The sequence below is a fragment of the Chiloscyllium plagiosum genome, chromosome 5, assembly GCF_004010195.1.
Source record: "Chiloscyllium plagiosum isolate BGI_BamShark_2017 chromosome 5, ASM401019v2, whole genome shotgun sequence".
Lineage (NCBI taxonomy): Eukaryota > Metazoa > Chordata > Chondrichthyes > Orectolobiformes > Hemiscylliidae > Chiloscyllium > Chiloscyllium plagiosum.
Window position 1 is genome coordinate 103,023,673 of NC_057714.1, and position 24,504 is coordinate 103,048,176.

General features: G+C 40.9%; 1 protein-coding gene across 1 annotated transcript in view; it reads right to left on the reverse strand.

Annotated features, from left to right (window-relative positions):
• rbm33a (RNA binding motif protein 33a) overlaps positions 1–24,504 on the reverse strand; it is a 159,544-nt gene that overhangs the window by 15,530 nt on the left and 119,510 nt on the right. The window contains exon 18 of the mRNA XM_043691050.1: positions 19,323–19,511. Coding sequence (XP_043546985.1) covers positions 19,323–19,511 — 189 coding nt within the window. The remainder of the gene's footprint in view (positions 1–19,322; positions 19,512–24,504) is intronic.

Here is a 24,504-nt window from a genome sequence, read left to right on the forward strand (position 1 = left end):
TAAGACATAGGAAATCTTGTTACAACTTTATGAAGGTAGTTTGGCACAGATAGAATACTGTGTGCAGTTCTGGTCGCCACACTTTCAGAAGAGCACGTCTGCACTGGAGAGGGTGCAGAAAAGATTCAGAAAAGAAAATATGCTACCTGAGGTGAAAAATCAGAGTTATGAGAAGAGACTGGATAGGCTGGGTTTGTTTTCCTTGGAGCAGAGGCAGCTGGGGTTGTATCTGATTGAGGTATACACAAAGACATTGGCACAGTAGATCGTGAGAATCATTTTTCCCCATGACAGACATGTTGAAAACAAGTGGACGTTAGTTTAAAGTCAGGAATAAGTGATTTGGAGGAATCACAGAATTCCTACAGTGTGGAAGCAGGCCATTTGGCCCATCGCGTCCACACCAACCCTCCAAAGAGCATCCCAACCCACTACCCTATCTCCATAACCCTTCATTTCCCATGGCTAATGCACTGAACCTAAACATCCCTGGACATAGTGACAACTTAGCATGGCCAATCCACCTAACCTGCACAACTGTGGACTGTGGGAGGAAATTGAAGCCCTCTGAGGAAACCCATGCAGACACAGGAAGAATGGGCAAACTCCACAAAAACAGACACCCAAGGCTGGAAACAAACCAGACTCCCTGCCACGGTGAGGCAGCAGTGTTAACTACTGAGCCACCATGCTGAAAAGTGAGGTCCTTATGTGGCTGATGAACCCAATCCTAGAACCGCATCTTGAACATTTGGCAGGAATTCCCATGAGGTAGAATTGTTTCTTGGGCTTGAGATCGCTGACATTTCTTCAAATCCTTTTCAGTACATCCTCTTGCTAATGGGTATTCGCAAAGTACTATGTCCCTTTATACAGTAGTTCCGATGACCATAATAAGAATGGATTTTATTTACTTTAGCTTTTCAATATCAAGACTCCTTTTAAGTTTATTTGACTCATAAAAGTTTATTTGCTGAATTAATACATAATTTATTGGTTATGAAAGAGAGGACTTATACACTGAATGGTAAGGTCCTAGAGAGTGTTGCTGTAAAAGAGACCTTGAGTGCAGGTTCATAGCTCCTTGAAAGTAGAATGACAGGTCGATAGATAGTGAAGGCAGCGTTTGGTATGCTTTCCTTTATGGGTCAGAGCACTGAGTAGAGGAGTTAGGAGGGGTCATGTTGTGGTTGTACAGAACATTGGTTAGGCCACTTTTGGAATATTGCATGCAATTCTGGTGTCCTTCCTTTCGGAAAGACGTTGTGAAACTTGAAAGGGGTCAGAAAAGATTTACAAGGATGTTGCCTGGCTTGGAGGATTTGAGCAATATGGAGAGGTTGAATAGGCTGGGACTGTTTTCCTGGAGCATCGGAGGCTGAGGGGTGACCTTACAGAGGTTTATAAAATCATGAGGGGATAAGATTAATAGACAAAGTCTTTTCCCTGGGGTCGGGAAGTCCAGAACTAGAGAGCATAGGTTGAGGGTGAAAGGGGAAAGATATAAAAGGGACCCAAGGGGCAACTTTATCATGCAAGAAGGTGGTACGTGTATGGAATGAGCTGCCAGAGGAAGTGGTGGAAGTTGGTACAATTGCAACATTTAAAAGGCATCTGGATGGGTATATGAATAGGAAGGGTTTGGAGGGACATGGGCCGGGTGCTGGCAGATAGGACTTGATTGGGTTGGGATATCTGGTCGACATGGACGAGTTGGATCGAAGGGTCTGTTTCATGCTGTACATCTCTATGTCTCCAAGTTGCTTGAGATAATTGATGTACTAATCTATAATTAACGCTTGTGAAATGAGTAAGTAGGGTTTGGTGCTAGTGAGGGAATTCAGCTTAACTGCAGTTACCGACTTCTATGTTAAGATAACAAGGAAGTCAAGGAAACCCTGATGGTCTTCAGCGGGTGCTTTATGTGAGGTATTATAGTTTTACCTTTCTGGAGCCTGCATATTTACACATTAATTGAAAATTGCATCGGATTCTGCATCCACTGGCATACTCCACAGCAGAGAAAACAGTTTATAGATCATATGCTCCACAGTGTGATAACCTAAAAGCAGAACTAGACAATTCAAGACACAGAGAATGTACAGAAAGAGAAGTAGATCCTATCTGTCGGACAGCAGGAGATGGAATCCATATGTCAGGGGACATGAGAGTTTTAATGTCAAAACAATATTCAGCATCTCAACAGAGAGCTGAACAACATCATAGGACAATGGAGCAAGGAAAAAACCCAAATACCAAGAAATTGGTAAAATAATACCAAAATAGTAGGAGATGAGGATTTCTTGCAATGGTATGGATAGCATTTCTGTAGGCATGACAAGAATTACAAATGATATGGTTCCTCCTCCCTGATGCCAGAGTTGACTGAAGTAGGTATTAAGGCCTTTGGAAGGCGGGAGTTTCACAGTGAAGAATTATGATCCATACTGTAACTTACAGCAAATTGAAGCACATTTTCAGTCCTGAAGAGAATTTAAATAGCACATAAAAAAGTTAATAACATCCAGATTAGTACCTATGTCACATGGTAGACATGTTACAAAGAAGAGTCGAGAGTATGATGCTGGAAAAGCACAGTTTGTCAGGCAGCATCCAAGGAGTAGGAAAATCGACGTTTCGGGCAAAAGCCCTTAATTAGGAATGAGGCTTGTAAGACAAGGGGGTGGAGAGATAAATGGGAGGGGGTGGGGCTGGGGGAAGGTAGCTGAGAGTGCAATAGGTAGATGAAGGTGGGGATAATGGTGATAGGTCAGAGGGGATGGTGGAGCAGATAGATGATGGACAGGTAGGACAGGTCACGAGGGCAGTGCCAAGTTGGAAGATTAGAACTGGGATAAGGTGGGGGGGTAGTGAGGCACTAGTGAAATCCACATTGATCCTATGTGGTTGGAGGGTCCTAAGGCCGAAGATGAGGTGTTCTTCCTCCAGGTTTCGGGTAATTACGGAGCGGCGATAGAGGAGGCCCGGGACCTGCATGTCCTTGGCGGAGGGGGGAGTTGAAGTGTATGGCAACGGGGCAGTGGGGTTGGTTGGTGCAGGTGTCCCGGAGATGTTCTGCAAAGCATTCTACAAGTAGGCGTCCTATCTCCCCAATGTCCAAGAGACCACATCAGGAGCAAAGGATACAGTAAATGACATGTGGAAGTGCAGGTAAAGCTCTGATGGAATTGGAAGGCTTCTTTGGGGCCTTGGATAGAGGTCTGGGGGGAGGTGTGGGCACAGGTTTTACAATTCCTTTGGTGGCACTGGAAGGTGCCAGGAAGAGCAGGTGTGTTGGTGGGGGGCAGGGGGGACCTGACAAGAGAGTTGTGGAGGGAATGGTTTTTATGGAATGTAGATAGGGGTGGGGAGGGAAATACATCTCTGCTGGTGGGGTCCGTTTGTAGGTGACGGAAATGACAGAGGATGATACATTTAGTGGGGTAGAAGTTGAAGACGGGGGGAGGGGGGCGTTCTGTCCTTTTTGCGGTTGGAGGAGTAGGGTTCGAGGGCAGAGGCGCGGGAACTGAATGAGATGCGCTGGAGGGCATCATCAAACACATGGGAGGGGAAATTGCAGTCTTGGAAGGAGGCGGCCATCTGGTGTGTTCTGTGGTGGAACTGGTCTTCCTGGGAGCAGGTGCCGCGGAGGCAAAGGAATAGCGAATAAGGGATAGTATTTTTACATGAGGCAGGGTGGGAGAAGATGTAGTCCAGGTAGCTGTGAGAGTCAGTGGGTTTGTAGAAGATGCCAGTATTGAGACGGTCACCGTTGATGGAGATGGAAAGGTCCAGGAAGGGGAGGGAGATGGTTCAGGTGAACTTAAGGATGGGTGGAATGTGTTGAAGTTGATGAACTGTTCAACCTCCTTGTTGGAGCATGAGGTGGTGCCTTCCTCCCATTTATCTCTCCACCTCTTGGCTCACAAGCCTCATTCCTAAAGGACTTTTGCCTGAAATGTCGATTTTCCTGCTTTTCCAGCACCACACTCTCCACTCTGATCTCCAGCATCTGCAGTCCTCACTTTCTCCTATGTTACAGAGAAGAGCAGTGTCAATAAAATCAATGCTGCACTTATGTAGGAGGAATTTGTTCGCATTTCTGCAAACAGGGTAGGTTATTCTCAAAGGATAGCTTTTGCTCATCCAAAGCTACACCAATATCCTTAAAACATATGGTATGATTAGATTCCCTACAGTGTGGAATCAGGCCCTTCGGCCCAAGAAGTCCACACTGACCATCCGAAGAGTAACCCACCCAGACCCGATCCTCCACATTTACCCGATTAATCCAACTAACACTACGGGCAATTTAGAATGGCCAATTCACCTAACCTGCAAATCTTTGGACTGTGGGAGGAAACCCACGCAGAAATGGGGGGTGGGGGGGGGAGGAGAGAGCGTGCAAATTCCACACAGACAGTTGCCCGAGGCAGAAGTTGAACCTGGGTCCCTGGTGCTGTGAGGCAGCAGTGCTAACCACTGAGCCACCGTGCCACCCCATATAGTGCAATGGACAAGTAACCAATATGCCAGGAAGGTGGGGATAGGATAATAGATAATTTTGACAAAGGGAAGCATTGCTTCATAATATCAGAGCGAGACTGCGATGGGTAGTGCACCAGCTTCTTTCTACTATCATACTGAAGCAATCAATAGGGCCTCTAGTGGTACAATGGTGGTGTCCCTGCTGCTGGGCTATTAGTTCCCTGGTTCAATCCCACCTGTTCCACAGGTGCGTACCAATGTCCGAACAAGTTGCTGAGGAAAACATCTACAGAAACAGCCAATCACCATGTTTAATCTTTAAAAATAACAGAAAGATTTAGTCAAGACAGTCAACTTTCTCTTCCTCGTCATGGAAAAGGAAGGAAATATTGGTGCTTATGCAAAGTTAGGTTTGATGATCTTAGTTCCTGTGGCTCAGTAACCCACTGTATACACTCAAGAAGCCATCAGGGAGCTCATTAATGGACTTTCAACAAAAGAAGACTCATACTACTCACTTTAAGCTAAAAATCCTCAGTCATCATCTTATTCAATTACCTTATTTACATATTTTATGCTGTTTTATGAACAGGGGGTACTTTCCTGCAATTTACAAGATCCTAACCACCCACGCATCATTTCATTTAGTGCTCGGTAATTAGTACAGGCATTAGGTTTGACACTGAGCATTCATTAAATTTCCAGAATGGGGACAAAACATAGACAGCTTTCTTTTGTTGCCATTAGCATTTTAGAATTTTATTTCAATCGAACACAGTTACTTTTGAGTTAGTTCGCAGAATGATCTGGAGGCTTTTCTGTGAGAGACATCTTGGCAGTAAACCTAAAGGCATATCAGAGAACATAATCTTGTAGGTTGTAAAATCAGCATTATACTATTTGAGACATGGCAAACAAATCATAGAATACATGTGCGATAGCTTTTGCTGACAGTTGAACTTCAAAGTTAAAATTGCTTTTTCAAAAATTGCATGAGCAACATATAATTTCACCATACAACTTCTCATTTTACAGCAAGAATATTAAGGATATTTTGTGATTGCTACTTTTTCTCTTCACCTTCTCTGGAGCTGTAACACTACATTCTAGATTCTGTTCTATTACCCTAATGTACTTATGCAAGGTTTGATTTGCCTGGTTAGCACACAAAACAATACTTTTCACTGTATCATACGTGAAACCACACAAAAAATACATAATTTGTAATCAAACAGTACATGGAATTCACAATGCTGAAAATACTCAGTATTTAAAATCAACAGATGCTTCTCTATTACCAAACGTGCACTATTTGTTCCAAGAAAAATCAAAGAAATTAGATTTATCTGAATTGGTTACATTGTCGGGAAGAGGTATTTATAAGTCCAAAGGGTATTTATTAACTACCTTACTTTCTAGACTCAAATTATACTGAAGATGGCATGCATTGAGAGCAGAAGATGCCTCATAGCATTCTGCAATGAGGAAGAAAGGAATATGGTGCACACAGGCAAAGTAAAAGGAGGCCAGAATGGAGAAGTTGCAAGATTTCAAGCCTTCCACAAGCATGGCAGGATGGAGGGAACAGAGACTTCAATGTACAGAAACAATGGCTGAACAAGGTGGTGGTTAATGGTGGAGAAGTGGGAGCCATGGTGAAAAAAAAATAATTGCTCAGAGAAATGGAGCATAAATTCATTGCTACAAGACAGGAGGTAATTTCATAAGTAGGAGCAAGTAAAGCCATGGAGAAATTTAGAATGAAGGGTAACCAAGAATCCACATACTTGAATTAATGACAGCAGTGGAGCTTGGACTGGAAGAATGAAGTTTAATGTGATTGAAACACAAGTTGCCGTTTAAGTTGAGGTTTAATGTGGAAGATCAGAAAGGAGAGCAGCGGAGAAGTGAAGTTTTAGGGTTACTGAAGAATCAAGTGTAACAGCAGAGACTGGATTTTTGTAGAATTGATATTTAGCCAGTAGAACAGACTTAATTTTCCTATTTAGCAGAAGGAATTTTGAGTTTTTCAGATCATGAAACAGAGCAAATTTCTATTTTCAAAGACTCTAATTTCCATTGTAGCAACATCACCTACCAAGTTGATCAAAGACCTACACTGGCCATTTTCTCATCTGCGTATTGCCCTTCAGTATTACCACTTCCACATGGAGTGCCAATTTTCATACATACATGTCAATGCCCTCAGCTATACCATCATAATCTTTGCATTGTCAAGCCATTGGACATCAAGTGGGAAATTGAAAAATGTTTTTGTGTCAGCACTCATGATCAACTCTGTCCCCTCGAATTACAAATTTCACTGCTTTCCCTAGACACTATACACATCTCAGATGATTCCAAAGCCGCACCATTCTATTCAGTGCAGAACTGATCTTCACTAATAACGCCAATACGTTTAACTTTCACTTGCCGAATTACATATGCAACTTCACTGCCTAAGGTCACTCTCATGCACATTCTTATGTCATAATAGCTCCCTGTTCCCTAACCAAGTAAATTTAAAATTTTCAAATGTCTCTAAGACTTCATCTAATTTCTGCACATTCCTTCTGGCTCACATTCTTTCTCACAATCTTTATGTCACCTGTGCTCCCTGGACCCCTCTCAAATTACATGGGAAGATAAAATTCAAAGCAAAAGTGTTGCTACAAAACAGAATTAATAACTTGGACAAACAGAAAAGTAACAGGATAAACCCACTGCTAAGATGACAGAAAACACTTCAGGAAATATATCAACATTACAGCTCCCATACAGCATGGGCAAACATTGCTTTCATGCATTACAGGCAGTCGACTCTGGGCACTTGAACAAATTAAACAGGACTGTACAGCTTCTCCTTGAATCAATATCAAAAATCATGCCTGTCCACATTTGAAAGAAACACTTCCATAACCTCTTTAAAATGCTTCACACATATCTTGAAATTATGCTACGGCACAGACAGTTAACAGATTAAAACAATTGTGTTTCCTTTCATCAATCAAACAGGATCATGAAGAATGAGCTGGATTTCTTAAGGCAGCAGTTGAAAGCCATACAAAAAATGTTTTATGTAAAAGTCAAATTGTACAGCATGTATTAATGAGGAAGCCATGCACAACTGTTGATGCAAAATCTGCAGGTTATCGAAAAGTTTAGAAATGCAATACCATTTGACAGCAGTTATTAAATGTTGGCTTTGTGACAAAAGCTTCCCCTTCAAGTTTGTGCAATTAAAAAACATAATTGATCATTCTGTGTGTGTCGTCAAGGGAATTTTTTTTTGAGAAGTAACTGGAGACATAAACCTAGAAGCATTCTCTGTTACAAACATAAATTAAAAGGTAAATTATTCACTATAAAATTCTGCAATCAGCTTTCTTTGATGAAGTTACACACAATAAGACCTACCTAACTGGAAATTGGTGTTCCTGGCAGAAACCCAAGTAATGCTGTTCTTGCACATATTAACACATAATTAGGGTCACATTGAAGACAGGAGGATAGAAATGAAAATAGAAACTGAGTAATAGGGAGAAAAAAAATAAAAGTGGTGGTTTTATCCTTTATTGCATTAAAATTAAATGATTCAGAAAGACAAATTAAATACAGGAACAAATAATTTAATACTTCAAAAAAAATCAAATCACTGGGAAACAAAGAACTTCAAATTACGAATAGAACACATTCAGAGAATATCATGGATCCATACAAGTCTAAGCATAGAACAAGACTATTTGGCAAAGTGAGAGCAATCCAAAACAAATCCCTCTTTCCAAATTCTGCCCACAGCCCCGTATCATGATCTGCTACAAATATCTATCAAATTTTCCCTGGTCTCTGTTTCAACTGCACCCTGTGGCGATCCATGCTATGTTCTGAAAACCCTCTAAAGAAATCTCTCCTCATTGTGACAATTTAAATTGATGACCCCTTATCACTAATGCACCAGAGGAAAGAGGCTGTCCCAACTTACCCCATTAAATCATTTCATAGTTTCAGAAACATCTATTAAATCATCTTGGCCCTTTCTAAAACATTGGAATTAGTCCCACAATCACTTTTCTCCTCATAACTAATTTCCAACCCAAAACAACTTCCTAGGTGAAACTGCACTGTATGATGAATATCATTCTTTGCATCAGTGTTGTCCAATAATTAAGGTTAAGAGGTACTGATACCAACTGAGAGTTCAGATGTAGCAAGACCCATTTGGAAATAAAAATGAGTCACAGACAGCGGTATTGACCACAACTTCAGTACAGCTTAAAAATGTACTTTTGCATCTATGTTTGCTAAGATAAAATGCAACATGCACATTTTTGCAGGTAACTAGTAAGAATTAATCAAGGAAGTGCACACAATGATAAAGTGCAACATGGGTGTAAAAAAGAACTGCTTTAATACTTTGGAACTACTGTAAATGTTATATAGAAAGACTGCTGCTCAATTTGACCAATTGGAATAAACACTCAAGGTCAGTGTTATGGAAGGTCTTTAAGACTCCACAGCAACCCTGGATGATGTCACTGAGCTGCTCCACTCTGAGCATAAACAGTGTTAGAGTGAAGATGGAAAGAGATAAATACAGCAGAAGCCTGAAGTCAAGCCATCTGAATGTCTGAAACACAAGCAGATAAGTAGTAGTAGGAGAAAACCTAGCACTAGGTAGCAGAGATCAGTTCTGAAGAGGAGTCATACTAAACTCAAAATGACAATTTCACTTCTCTCCACAGATGCTGCCAGACCTGAGTTTTTCCTGCATTGTGTTTTTGATTTCCTGCATTCTCAGCACTTTGCTTTTATTCAAGAGTTTACGATATAGACTTTCAATAATGCCACATGAAGATCAGAGTGTGGTTACCTCTGAATACCATGTACTATAGTATTTAACTTTAATAGGTAATAAATTGTGTTACGAAGAAGCTCGACAATTTTTGACGCTGCCCTCTCATCAACCAGTCTATCTTAAACTCAAACTCATGGATATAGGTATAAGCCACACTGCAAAAAAAAAGTCATCAAGAAAATCAGCCCAAGCAACAAGCAGTTCCAGTAGGAAACAATGTGAAAGTGAAGTCACACACAACAATCCTCCGGATAGAGAGAAGGATGGATCTGGCAAGTACATCTTTTGCAAGTAAACATTCTCAGTAAATATTCTTGATTATTATTTTGCCAGATGATAGGCCAACATTTATCACCATCTGTCATTATCTTTGAGGTGGTGGTGGTGACATGCTGTCATGAGATTCTGCACTTAAGAGTGGTTAGGTAAACTTTTAGTGCTGCTGCGGAGGGATTCCAGAATTTTGACCTAACAGCTCTGAGTTAATAGTAACGTAGTTCTAAGTCAGTTGTTAAATTTGAAAGAATGCAGAAAAAATTTACAAGGGTGTCATCAGGATTAGAGGTTTTGAGCTATGAGGATAGGCTGGGTCTTTTTTCTCTGGAGCATAGGAGGTTGAGGAGTGACCTTAGAGGTTCATAAAATCATTAGGGGCATAGATAAGGTGAATAGCAATGGTCTTTTCCTCAGGGTGAGGGAGGTAAAACTCTAGGGTGTAATTTTAAGGTGAGGGGAGAAAGATTTAGATGGCACCAGAGAGACAACATTTTCACACAGAAGGTGGTTCGTATGTGGCATGACCTTCCAGAAGAAGTGGTAGATGCAGGTACAATTACAACATCTAAAAGACTTTTGGACAGATACATGAATAGGTGACGTTTCAAGCGACGCAAGCCAAATGGGTCTAGTTTGTTTCGGGAAACCTAGCCAGCATGAATGAGTTTGACCTGTTTCTGTGCTGTATGAATGATCTGTTTCCCTGCAGAATAATTCTGACTCTATAACTGGGGAATTGAGTAGCATTCACCAAACCTCAGACCACAAAAGCATCTGGGATGTAACTGACACATTTTCTCCAAAGTACACTGCTGATAACCTTTCTCTGTGGCGAGGAGAGTGAAGTGGCCCAGGCAGTGGAATTTTTCAACATTATTAGCTTCTCCATTATAGCAGGGTGCTACAGACTGAACCCACTTGCATCATCAACTTGAAAGGGAGCAGAAAAGATTTACAAGAATATTGCCTGGTTTAGAGAGTTTGACCTATAAGGAAAGGCTGAATAGGCTGGGGCTATTTTACCTGGAGAGTCAGAGTTTGAGGGGTGACCTTATAGAGGTTTATAAAACCATGACGGGCATGAATAAAATTAATTGCCAAAGTCTTTTTCCCAGGGTAAGGTAGTCCAAAGCTAGAGGGAATAGGTTTAAGGTGAAAGGGGAAAGATTTAAAAGGGACCTAAGGGCCAATGTTTTCTCACGGAGGGTGGTGTTGAGCTTGAGTGTTGTTGGAACTGAACTCATTCAGGCAAGAGCCGTGGGGAAGCAGTCCCGGGCGAAGACCAACAAGGGGGATTGAGTCACCGCCGGCTGCGGCCAGTGGTGGGAAGCAGCCCCGAAGTGGGGACCAGCAAGAGAAATCGAGCCCCTGAAAAAACTTACATTTGAACAGTTGAGAGGAGGTGCAGAGCAGACTGGAGGCTTGGAGTGGAGTGGGGATGGTTGTTCGACTGGGGTCTGCCCTGTGTAGTCTGACTACATGTGGAAGACCCTTCACTCAGCTACTGTAATGTAATGTTTATGTGTAATTTGCTGATAAAACAAGCACCACCCTCGACATGAAAAACGTTGCCCCTTAGGTCACTTTAAAGTCTTTCTCCTCCCAGCCTTAGCCTACGCCCTCTAGTTTCGGACTCTCCCTGCTCAGGGGAAATAAGTTTTGGCTGTTCCCCCTATCCATGCCTTCACGATTTTATATACCTCCATGAAGTCACCTGTCAACCTCTGACGCTCCAGGGAAAATAGCCCCAGCCCATTCAGCCTCTCCCTATATCTCAAACCGTCCCACTCCTCCCCCCACCCAAAAACCCTGGCAACATCCCTGTCAATCTTTTCTGAACATTTTCAAGTTCCACAACATCCTTCCTATAGCAAGGAGACCAGAATTACATGCAGTATTCCAAAATTGGCCTAACCAATGTCCTGTACAGCTGCAACATGACCTCCCAACTCCTATACTTAATGCTCTGACCAATAAAGGCAATGCTTTTTTAACTATCCTATCTATCTGCAACTCCAATTACAAGGAACTATGAACTTGCATTTCAATGTCTCTTTGTTCAGCAACACTCCCCAGGTCCTTATCATTAGGTGCCTAAGTCCTGCACTGATATGCCTTTCCAAGATGCAACACCTTGCATTTACCTAAATTAAATTCCATCTACCATTCCTCATCCCATTGGCCCATCTGATCAAGATCCCATTATACTGAGGTAACATTCCTCACTGTCCACTACATCTCCAATTTTGGTGTCATCTGCAAACTTATTAACTATTCCTCTTAAGCACACATCCAAATCATTTATATAAATGGCAAAGCACTAGACCCAGCACTGGTCCTTGTGGCATACCGGTGGTCACAGGCCTCCAGTCTGAAAAGCAACCCTCCACCATCACCTTCGTCTTGTACTTTGGAGCCAGTTCGGAATCCAAATAGCTAGTTCTTCCCCTACTTCACATGACTAACCTTGCTAACTAGTCTTCCACGAGGATCCTTGTTGAACGCCTTACTCAAGTCAATAGCGATCACATCCACCACTCTGTCCTCATCAATCCTCTTCATTATTTCTTCAAAAAACTCAACTCAGTGATTTTCCATGCACAAAGCCATGACTATCCCTAATCAGTCCTTGCCTTTCCAAATATATGTAAATCCTGTCCCTCAGGATTCCCTCCAGCAACTTGCCCACCACCAATGTCAGGCTCACTGATCGAAAGTTCCCTGGCTTTTCCTTATTATCTTTCTTAAATAGTGACACATTAGCCATCTCCAGTCTTCTGGTACCTCACCTGTGGCTATCAATGATACAAATATCTCAGCAAGGGGCCCTGCAATCACTTCTCTAGCTTCCCACAGGTTGTGGTGATTTATCCACCTTTATGTTTTAAGACATCCAGCATCTCCTTCTCTGTAATATGGACATTTTGCAAGATGTCGCTATTTATTTCCCCACAATCTCCATCTTCCATATCCTTCTCCATAGTAAATAGTGATGCAAAATACACAATTAGTATCTCCCCAGTCTCCTGCAATTCCACATATAGGCAGCCTTGCTGATCTTTAAAAGGCCATATTCTCTCTCTAATTACCTCAATGTGTGTGTCTGGAATGAGCTGCCAGAGGAAGTGGTGGAGGCTGGTACAATTACAACATTTAAAAAAGCATCTGGATGGATATATGAATATGAAGGATTTAGAAGGATATGGGCCAAATGCTGGCAAATGGGATTAGATTTATATAGGATATCTGGTCAGCACGGACAAGGTGGACCGAAGGGTCTGTTTCCGAGCAGTGTAACTCTATGAGTGTAATGACTATCCTTTTAACTATGTCTTATTTCTGTAAAATAACGCAGCTGCTTTTCTTGCTTATACCTCTTTTTGTATCTAAGATTTGAACCTAGGTACTTATACCTAAGATGGTATCGTAAGAGGCAATGTTGTAAAACTTTTCATGATACTGCTCTATGTCCGTACTGGATTCTATGTGACAATAAAGGATATTCTATTCTAAGTGGGAGGTTTTTGTGATTTGTGCCTCGTAGATGATAAATGTGCTTTAAGGAAGGGAATTACTTACTGTAACTTTTCCAGCCTTTGAACATACTAACGTGGAGGAGGAGGAATAGGTTGATCTGACTGTAACCACAAATCTGCATTCTCACCTACCCCGATAATCTTTCACTCCTTTACTTAACAGGGATCCAAACTATGCCTTCAAAATATTCAAGGGCGCTGCTTCCACACCTTTTCAGCAAAACAGTTTCAAAGACTCTGAACACGCCCAATAGTTTTTTTGAAATAGGAAATCCCAGTTTTTGAAACAGTGACCCCCAGTTCTAGATTATCTGGAGGTTGGTGATAGCTTAGTGGCAATCAGTAATAGAGAAACACAGCCTCATGTTCTTTGGATATGGGCTCAAATCTGACGATGGCAGGTGGTGAAATTCTACATCAACAAAACCTGGAATATAAACACTATCAGTGTTACAGTCTAGAAAGAAACAAGAAAACAACATGAGTTTAATATTTAGACTTTAGAGCCTGCTCTGCCATTCATTATGATCGTGACTGATCATCCAATTCAACAGCCTGTTCACACCTTCCTCCCTTGGGTATCCTTGAATACAGTTAACTCTACTTGTGATATTCATCTCTTTCCTGAAATCATTCAATACTTTTGACTTGACTACCTCTGTGGTCATGGATTTCACAGGCTCATCATTGTCTGATTGAAAAAATTTCTCATCTCAGTCCTCAATAGCTTATCGCATATAATGATCCCTGATTCTGGACTCATGCTCCATGAGGAACATCTTTTGTGCATCTACCCCGTCCAGTCTTGTTGAATTCCATGTTTCAGTTGGGATAATGAAGTTGTAAAACACATTAATATTAAGGAGGAGAAGGCATTAGATGTTTTAGCAGGCATATAGGTGCATAAAGCCTGAAGGCCTGATGTATTCCAGGCTGCTATGGGATGCAAAGCAGGAGATTGCTGGAGGCCAGGCAGAGATATTTAATACTTCAATGGCTGGAGGTGAAATGTCAGATGACTGGACAGTAGCTAATACAGTTCCTTTGCTCAAGAAGGGCAGCAGGAATAAGCCAGTTCATAGGAAAACGTTCTGAAGGACAGAATTAAATCAATACTTGGAAAGGCAGGGGTTGATCATGAAAAAATCAGCACAGATTTGCTGGAGGAACAGCCTGTCTAATTTAATTGAGATTTTTGAAAAGGTGACGAAATACATTGACAAGAGTATTGTCAGTAAGGTCTTTGACAAGGTCCCGTATGGATGGCTGGTCTAAAAAGGTCAGACCCAAGGGATCCAAGGCAACTTGGCAAACTGAATACAAAATTGGTTTATAAATAGGAGGCAGAGGGTGGTGGTGGTGGGTTGCTTTTATAATTGGAAGCTTGTGACCAGCCGTGTATTACAGGGTTTGGTGCTGGTACCCATATTACTTACCATGTACATTAACAACTTGGGAGTAAAAGGTATAATTAGTAAGTCATAAATGACACAAAAGTTGGTGTTGTTGTTGATAGAGAGGAGGATGGTGAGAGGTGACCGACTGATACTGATCAAATGATAAACTGGGCAGGGCAGTGGCAGATGGAATTTAATCCCAATAAATGTGAATTGATGCATTTTGGGAGGTCTAATAAGGGGAGTTTAACAATGAATTAGGGATTATGGAAGATGTTAGCACAGGGAAAAAGAGTGGTGGAAAAGGCAAAAGAGAAATTGGCCTTCATCAGCTGGGGCCGAGAACATAGGAGCAAGAATACTAGTTCAACATTATAAAACATTGGTTCGGCCAGATATGGAATACTGTGCACAGATTTGGTTGCCACACTATTGAAAGGACTTGAGTGCACAAGAACGTGCACAGAATGTTGCCACGGATGAAAAATGTCTCAGTTATGAGGAGCGGGCTTGTGTCTTGGAACAGAAGAGGCTGAAAGGATCTTATTGATATACACAAACTTATGAAAAGCATGGACAGAACAGATCATAAAAATCTCTTTCCAAAAGGGAAAGGTATAAGTTTAAGGTCAGGATCTGGATGAGTACTTAAACGTAGGACGTAGTGGGCTATGGACCAAGTGCAGGTAAATGGAATTAATGTAGTTTGGTGTTTGTTGGTTGACACGGACACGGTGGGTCAAAGGAACTGTTTCTATGTTGTATGACTATTATATAATAATTAGGATGAGTGCAAATCCAGAAAAATGGACCATTTATCAGGATGGGAGCCCCAAAGCAAGTAGGCCCCTAATGTAACATTATCTCTGGAGAGCAGCTTGTGGATATTACTGAATGCAGATTATTGTTGGAAGGTAGCAGGACCAATGCTGAACTGAAAGTCAAACCTTCATGTTTAAGCCAGTAACACTTCTTGTTGGTGCACTGCAAAGTTCTAGTCTCAACGGTCCAGATAATTCCTCCATTAAATCACATATTGCTTATTTTGCCAGTAAAACTCTCTCTCCAGTTTCTTGCCCAGAACTGAGAACTTTGAACATAATTAACAATAGGTACTAAATCAGGATTTTTGAAGCTTGCTTTATCCAGAAGATATCAGTTTTCCAATATTTTTGATCCTTTTTATCTAAGAACATAAGAACTAGGAGCAGCAGTCGGCCATTTGGCCCTTCAAGCCTGCTCCACCATTCAATAAGATCATGGTTGATCTTTTTGTGGCCCCAGGTCCACACACCCGCCCTCTCACCATAACCCTTAATTTCTTTATTGTTCAAAAAATTACCTACCTTAGCTTTAAAAACATTTACTGAGGAAGCCTCAACCACTTCACTGGGCAGGGAATTCCATAGATCCACAATCCTCTGGGTGAAGAAGTAAATCTGCTCCCCCTAATTTTGAGGCTATGTCCTCTTGTCCTAGTTTAATCGGCCAGTGGAAACATCCTGTCTACTTCTAGGTTACCTATTCCCTTCATAGGTTTGAGTGTTTCTATGAGGGCCGCCCTCATTCTTCTAAATTCCAATGAATATAATCTCAGTTGCCCTCATAAGCCAACCCCCTCAACTCTGAATCAACTTAGTGAACCTCCTCTGCACCCTTTCTAGAGCCAGGACATTCTTCCTCAAGTAAGGAGACCAAAACTGCACGCAGTACTCCAGGTGTGGCCTCACCAGCATCCTATACAGCTGCAACATAACCTCTCTCGCTTTTAAATTCAATCCCTTTAGCAATAAAAATAGATTTAAGACAGATGTCAGAGGAAGGTTCTTTACTCAGGAGAGTAGTAAGGGCGTAGAATGCTCTGCCTGCCAATGTAGTTAACTCAGCCACATTAGGGACATTTTACAATCCTTGGATAAACACATGGATGATGATGGGATAGTGTAGGGCAATGGCCTAAGATTAGTTCACAGTCGGCGCAACATCGAAGGCTGAAGGGCTTGTTCTACGCTGTATTGTTCTATGAAGAACAAAATTGCATTTGCCTTCTTAATTACCTGTTGTACCTGCAGATCAGCCTTCTGTGATTCATGCACAAGGACACCCGGGTCCCTCTGCACAGCAACGTGCTGCAATTTCATACTGTTCAAGCAATAGTTCTTTTTACTGTTATACCTACTGAAATGGATGACTTCACGCTTATTAACATTGTATTCCATGTGCCACACCTTTGCCCACTCACTCAAAACTTTGTCCCTTTGCAAAGTTTCACAGTCCTCTGCACACTTTGCTCTACCACTCATCTTAATGTCATCTACAAAGCTTGAGACACTAACATAGTCCCCAACTCCAAATCATCTATGTAAATTGTGATTAATTGCAGTCCCAACACTGATCACTGAGGCACACCACTCGTCACTGATGTCAACCTGAACAGCACTCATTTAGTCCCACTCTTTGCTTCCTGTTAGTTAACCAATCCTCTCCATGCTAATACATTGTCCTTCTACCTTGCTTCTTTATCTTATGCAGCAACCTTTTATGCAGCAGCTTACCAAATGCCTTTTGAAATCTACTGGGTCCCTGTTGTACACCCATTTAGCATCAGACTCAACTGCACCTGGTTTTGTTGGTCATTTCTGCCAATGTTCCATATACTATTCAAAAAATAAGTAGAATAAAGGTTGCCTATAGGTTCAATTTTGTTCCACACATCATCCTTGCCAAGGTTTTTCGAGGGCAAGGCTGTAAGATATTTTCAATAGACTATTCTATTTTTTATATTTCAATATATTATATTTCAATATACTATCATATTTTTTCACATTCTCTGGGGGAAAATGCATTCAGAACCAAAACAAGCACCAAACGTTGACCCATTAGGACATCATGGACTTACCTAAAGGCTTGTCGAAATGGGGATAAAACTGACCGACTCATTCGAAGTGGGATTCTGGTAAGAGCTTAAGAAATGATTATATAAAATGATATAAATGATTTGGACGTGAGCATAAGAGGTATAGTTACCAAGTTTGCAGATGACACCAAAACTGGAGGTGTAGTAGACAGCAAATAAGGTTATCTCAGATTACAAAGGGATCTTGATCAGATGGGCCAATGGGCTGAGGAGTGGCAAATGAAGTTTAATTCAGATAAATGTGAGATGCTCCATTTTGGGAAAGCAAATCTTAGCAGGACTTATACACTTAATGATAAAGTCCTAGGGAGTGTTGCTGAACAGAGATCTTACAGTGCAGGTTAATAGCTCCTTGAAAGTAGAGCCACAGGTAGATAGGATAGTGAAGGCAGCATTTGATATGCTTTCCTTTATCGGTCAGAGTATTCAGTACAGGGGTTGGGAGTTCATGTTGCGGCTGTACAGGACATTGATTGGGTCAGTTTTGGAAAATTGCGCGCAACTCTGGTCTCCTGCCTATCGGAAGTACATTGTGAAACCTGAAAGGGTTCCGGAAATATTTACAAGGATGTTGCCAGGGTTGGAGGATTTGAGCTATCGGGAGAGGTTGAATAGACTGGGGCTGTTTTCTATGGAGCGTCGGAAGCTGAGGGGTGACCTTATAGAGGTTTACAAAATTATGAGAGGCATGGATAGGATAAATAGACAAAGTCTCTTCCCTGGGGTGGGGGAGTCCAGAACTGGAGGGCATAGGTTTAGGGTGAGAAGGGAAAGATATAAAAGAAACTTAAGGGGTAACCTTTTCACGCAGAGGGTGGTATGTGTATGGAATGAAACCAGAGGAAGCGGTGGAGGCTGGTACAATTGCAAAATTTAAGAGGAGTTTGGATGGTTACATGAATAGGAAAGATTTGCAGGGATATGGGCCAGGAGCTGGCAGGTGGGAAGAAATTGGGTTGGAATATCTGGTCAGCATGGACGAATTAGACCGAAGGGTCTGTTTCTGTGCTGTACAGTCCTATGACTCTAAACAGTAGGTCAGGCCATTGTTTCAGATTTATTCTTTTTCTTCTCTTATTCATGCCATGTCAGTAACGCTGACAAGACCGGTATTCGTTGCCCATTCCAATTGTCCTTCAGATAGTGACAGTGAACCACCAAAATGTGATAGAGTTAGTGCATTGTAAAGCCGCTTAGCACTGGTGCTCAACTTATTGGAAATGAGCGCAAACGGCAAATCAATGACAATTAAAAACAGTTTGCTTCATTATGCATCACAAACTGTGCTATATGTTTTTCAAAAATATAGTACATTTACTTCCAAGTGCAGCTTACAAAATAAAAGCCTTATTGGGTATAGCTGAAACTGTATACATTAAGACAATATTACAGAAGTAACCAAGTAGCCTGTTGAGCTTAAAAGCTAACCAAGGGCAAAGACTGGAACAAAGGAGAAAGATAATGCAAAGAATTAAGGGAAATAGAGTAGAATTTTGGTGATGCACAGCGATCCACATCCAAATCAGACACCTCTGTCAATGTGGGTGACATGCTAGGACAAGCCACTGCCATCTGTGCATTAGAAAAAAACTGCAATCAATGTAAAAAGCTGTATGCTAATTCAAATCTTGCATATTATGAAATCTACTGGAGAAGCTACAATTGCAATTGATAGCAATTGCTCATTACCATTTAATTCAAGGAGGTAAAATTTACCAATTATAATAAAAATCTTGTACACTAGAAAGGAGCTTTAAATTCAAGGCCAAAAAGAGCAGCTTAAATTGCAATTGATTTTTAAAAAGCCGTACAATAATTTGTGTGCTAAAAAATGCATGCAAGGGGTCACCTACCTGAATAGGTCCAACTGACATCAGCAGGTTTTTCAACTGGAAATCAGTAGTTGAAGAAGAAAGCCCTTCAATTGACACCACACATGGTTGAGGTCTGCATTCCACCACTCGCAGATTCTGTTTATGTTGCATCATGCGTCCTCGGCCCATCTGGCCTGGTAATGCTGTGCCGCGCCCCTGCATAATGACCTGTAGAGAGCACAACATTCAGCCAATTTATTTTGTCCTTGGGGTGTCAGCTTGTGGTTCAAACTACAGTGGGTCATAAAATGCTTCACAGCAACCTTTACTATGTGAAGCTACTTAAGTTTATATTTTTAAAGCTGATTTGCCCAATATTTAATATCTATTAGCCTGAACATTATAAATCAACAGAACTTGAGTACTGACAACTGGCGGCAATATTTAAATAGCTAAGCGCTAATCCATAGGCATGAAGAAGAATTTATATGTTTCTATCAAAGAAATGACAACAGGGCTAGTTAAGCAAAACAGTGCATCACTGATTATATGTTGGAATTATATCCATGGCAACAAAAAAAAAATCCCAATTGAATATTTGGGAACATTTAAAATTTTTGAAGGCGTAAGTTATGCTGGTACTAACTTACTAAACACTTAAAGGATGAATATCGATTAGAAGATACATCTTTACATAACAACTCAAGGAATAACAGATAAAGTGCAATTTCAACTTTCCTAGCTAAATTTGATGAGATTCTGTATATTGGTAATGTAACTGGAATAGCAATTCACAGGCCAAGGTTAATGTTGTGGGGATATTGGTTCAATTCACACCATGGTAGCTGGTAGAATATAAATACAAATAATAAAATCCGAAATTAAAAGCTAGTATCAGTAATACTGACCACAATCCAACATTAACCATCTAGTTCACTGACATCCTCTTGGGAAGAAAATTGCTGTCCTGACTTGGTCCAGTCTACATGGGACTCCAGACCAATATCAATACAGTTGACTCTTAAATGCCCTTTCTACAGTTTATGGAACAATTGGGAATGGATAACAAATGCTGGCCTTGCCATAATGCCCACATTCCATCAGAGAATTTAAAAAAACCTCCATTCAGTTTGAAGAAAAATAAATTTCCACAAATCATTAAGTAGTCTCTCTGAATGAGAATTATTAAATAAAAGATGCAACCGTAGCAACTGCATTTTTCAGAGATATAAAAACATGTTCTAAACAATCCTCATGTCAGCTAATAAACCACAAAACTAACTTATTTAAAAAGAATAAGAAACGTTGACACTATCAAACTGAAGAACACTAGATCTCACACGATTTAAGTGCAAATGAAATTGTAAACAAATAGGTGCGATCCCAGGAATAGTTATGACCTGATATTTATTTAGCATAAATGTTAACTGCCTCATGCAAGCTCAAGTCTGAATATTATCGAGGGTATGTGTAGTTTTTTTCTTTAAATGTGTAGTGGTTGTACTAATTTTGCACTTCATTGTAAGGTGGCCCCTGAATTCTTCCTGGCACTCAATGAACCTGAACTGGTCTTGCAGTTTTTCATGAAGCATTTATATTGATTCTGATTGCCAACAGCACAGTGTAGCTCTGGACTGCAAGACCTGTCCAAAGCTTATTCCATGTAGCATGGTAGTTATTGCACATGACATGATGGAGGATTTTCCTGTAGTGGAACTGAAATTTACTCTTCACAGGAAATATCAAAACTATGGTGGGCAGACATTTCTGCAACAGGTGCAAAGCACACTGAGCTATTTTCCCCATGTCACTTCACCAACTGATGCAGAGCACCAGATATGCCCTTCAGACGTCAGCTAATTCAATATGAGTGAGTATTGACTGAACAGAGGAGTGGAAGGGAACACTTAACTTCACCTTGTTTGACCTGAATCCATGAGGCTTCATAAGTCACAGTGTCAGAGCTGTACAGCATAGAAACAGACCCTTTGTTCCAACTTGTTTATACCGCCCAGATATCCTAGATTAATCTAGTGCCATTTGCCAGCATTTGGCCCATATCCTTCTAAACTCTTCCTATTCGTATACCCATCCAGACACCTTTTCCCGCCTCAGACTGTGTGGAGTTTGCACATTCTCCCTGTGTCTGCGTGGGTTTCCTCCGGGTGCTCCGGTTTCCTCCCACAGTCCAAAGATGTGCAGGTCAGGTGAATTGGCCATGCTAAATTGCCCGTAGTGTTAGGTAAGGGGTAAATGTAGGGGTATGGGTGGGTTGCGCTTCGGCGGGGCGGTGTGGACTTGTTGGGCCAAAGGGCCTGTTTCCACACTGTAAGTAATCTAATCTAAAATAATGTTGTAATTTTACCAGCCTCCACCATGTCCATTGGCAGCTCATTCCATACATGCACCACCCTCTGTATGAAAAGGTTGCTCCTTCAGTCCCTTTTAGATCTTTCCTGTCTCACCTTAAATATATGCCCTCTTAGTTTTGAACTCCCCCACCCCAGGGAAAGTGTCTTGGCTATTCATCCTATCCATGCTTCTCATGATTTTATAAACCTCTAAGGTCTCAGCCTCCAATACTCCAGGGAAAATAGCCCTAGGTTATTCAGCTTCTCCCTATAGCTCAAATCCTTCAATTCTGGCAACATCTTTATAAATCTTTGTTGAACCTTTTCAAGGTTCACAACATCGTTCCAATAGGAGGGAGACCAGAATTGCACGCAGTATTCCTAAAGTAGCCTAACCAATGTCCTGTACAGCTGTAACCCCTATATTCAATGCATTGACCAATCAAGGAAACCATACCAAATGCTTTCTTCACTATCTTATCTACCTGCGACTCCACTTGCAAGGAACTATGAACTTGCACTCCAAAGTCACCTTGCCCAGCAACACTCCCCAGGAGCTTATCATTAAGTGTATAAATCCTGCCCTGATTCGCCTTTCCAAAAAGCAGCACCTCATATTTATCTCAATTAAATTCCATCACCATTCTTGGCTCATTGCACCTGATCAATGTCCCATTGTACTCAGAGGTCACCTTCTTCACTGTCCACTACATCTCCAATTTTGATGTCATCTGCAAACTTAGTAACCATACCACCAATAAGGTCCATGGATAATGTTGAGAATTCTCAGTATATTCTTGTTCAGTGTATTCTTCTGTCCCTTATCTCTAGTGGATACCTCCAGTCACTGGGACGGAGTAAATCCATTTATGATGCAAAGGGATACAATTTGACGTATTCTGTCAAGTATAAATCTACAAGCCTGTTGCTTAATTAGTATGGTAGATAATTTGTTTAACATTCAGAACTTTACATTCACGTTATGAAGGACTTTTCAGAGTCAGCTGGGCAGAGATATAGTATGTAGTACGATACCTGTGTTGCTGACAAGAGATTAATTTCTTTTTCTTATTCATAAATTATGTAGCAAATGCTTATACCTGGGTAACTTACTAACCTAACGCTTGAGGGAATTAAGTCCACAAAATTCAAGGTGTTTCCAAAAGCATGGGATTTCCCTGCATCTGGGGACTGTTTTATTCCAACTTGGACATAAAGACATGTTCTTTTGTAATCACAGTATCATATTTCCTGGAATTTGCTACCTAAACCTGCCATGGGAGAGTCATTTCAAGTCATTGCTTTCTTGGGATAACACTGGATGTCATTTGTATGCTCAGAAGTAAAGAGGTCTACTGGATTCAGATCTGAGGAAAACCTAGAACTCTTTAACAGAAGTTTGACAGAAGGCATTTGGTTAAAATCAATCCTGCAACATTGAAAAGTTAACTATCCAGGCTTCAAAGAAAGATGAAGACAGTTCAATTGACAAGTCCAATCCTCAAATTAAACTGAAGCTACAAACTAGTCTATAGAGTTTTCTCATTCACAAGCTTAAGGCAGGTGAACTAAAATGAATCATATCATGAAAAATCATTTATGAGCAAGGTTACCTGGATGTGGTAATCTGTCACAACTGGTAGAATGATGACACAAATGTCAACAAGTTCATTACTAACTTCAGTCGCCAAGTCAAATCAGATTTCTGAAATCTTGAACAATATTCAACAGCCATAATAGTCACTTGAAACACATGTAAACTGAAGATGCGAATTCAGTCCAAATATGTGCAAGAGGTTGTTGTTACCGCATAAGGAATATAGAAAGATTGAAAGAGGGGACAAAAACTTGGCATGGAGTTTAATGTAGGAATTCAAGAGGTTCCACTTTTATGGGAAGAATCAGAAAGCAGTCTATTAGTTAAATGGAGAGAAACTCCAGAAAAAGAGTAGAAAGACAAGATCTGGATGTTCTTGTACATGAAACACAAAATATAACTAAGAAATTATTAAAGAAAATTATTAACTGTAAGTATGATGAAATTTGGGTCTTTATTGCTACGTGTTGGAGCTTAAAAACAAGCAAGTGTTGTTACAAATGTACCGAGTATTGGAGAGTATAGTGTAGTTTTGGTTCCCATATTTAAGAAAGGATGCTCTGGTACTGAAGATAGTTCAAAAGAAATCTACTGGGCTGATTCCTGGGATGAAGTGATCACTCATGAAGAACTCTTAAACAGTTTTGATATGTATTCATTCGAGTTTAGAAGAATGAGGGGTGATCTTATTGAAACATACTGAGGGCGCATAACAGGGTATGTCGAGAGGTTAATTCCACCTAGTAGGGAAACTTGAACAAGGATACATTGATACAGCATGGGAACGCTTATTTGAATCCGATACATACAGAAATTTCTTCTCTTGGAGGGCAGTGAATGTTTAGAATTATCTATCCAAGGGAATTATGGAAGCGAAATCAAAAAGAGGTACTCATCGATTTTTGAAACATCAAGGAGTGAGGGCTACAAGGAGCTGACACGTAAGTGGAGTTGAGGTGTAGCAGATCAGCCACAATCTTGACTGGAGGGGGAGGCTATTTCTGTGCCAAATTATGTCCTTATCACAATTTATAGATGTCTATGAAACTAAGTTTTATTGGCCTGAAATTCCAGTTTAATGGCAGGATCAATCCAAGATTCTCCTTAATTGCTTCCATGACTCAAAATGGCACTGCTTTTGACTTCCCCCAAGAACATAAACTGTGGTTTGGAGAAGGCTCACTAGATTAATTCCAGAAATGAAGGGCTCGTCTTATCAAGTGAGATTGAGCAGTCTGGGCCGATACTCATGAGTTTAGAATAATGTGAGGAG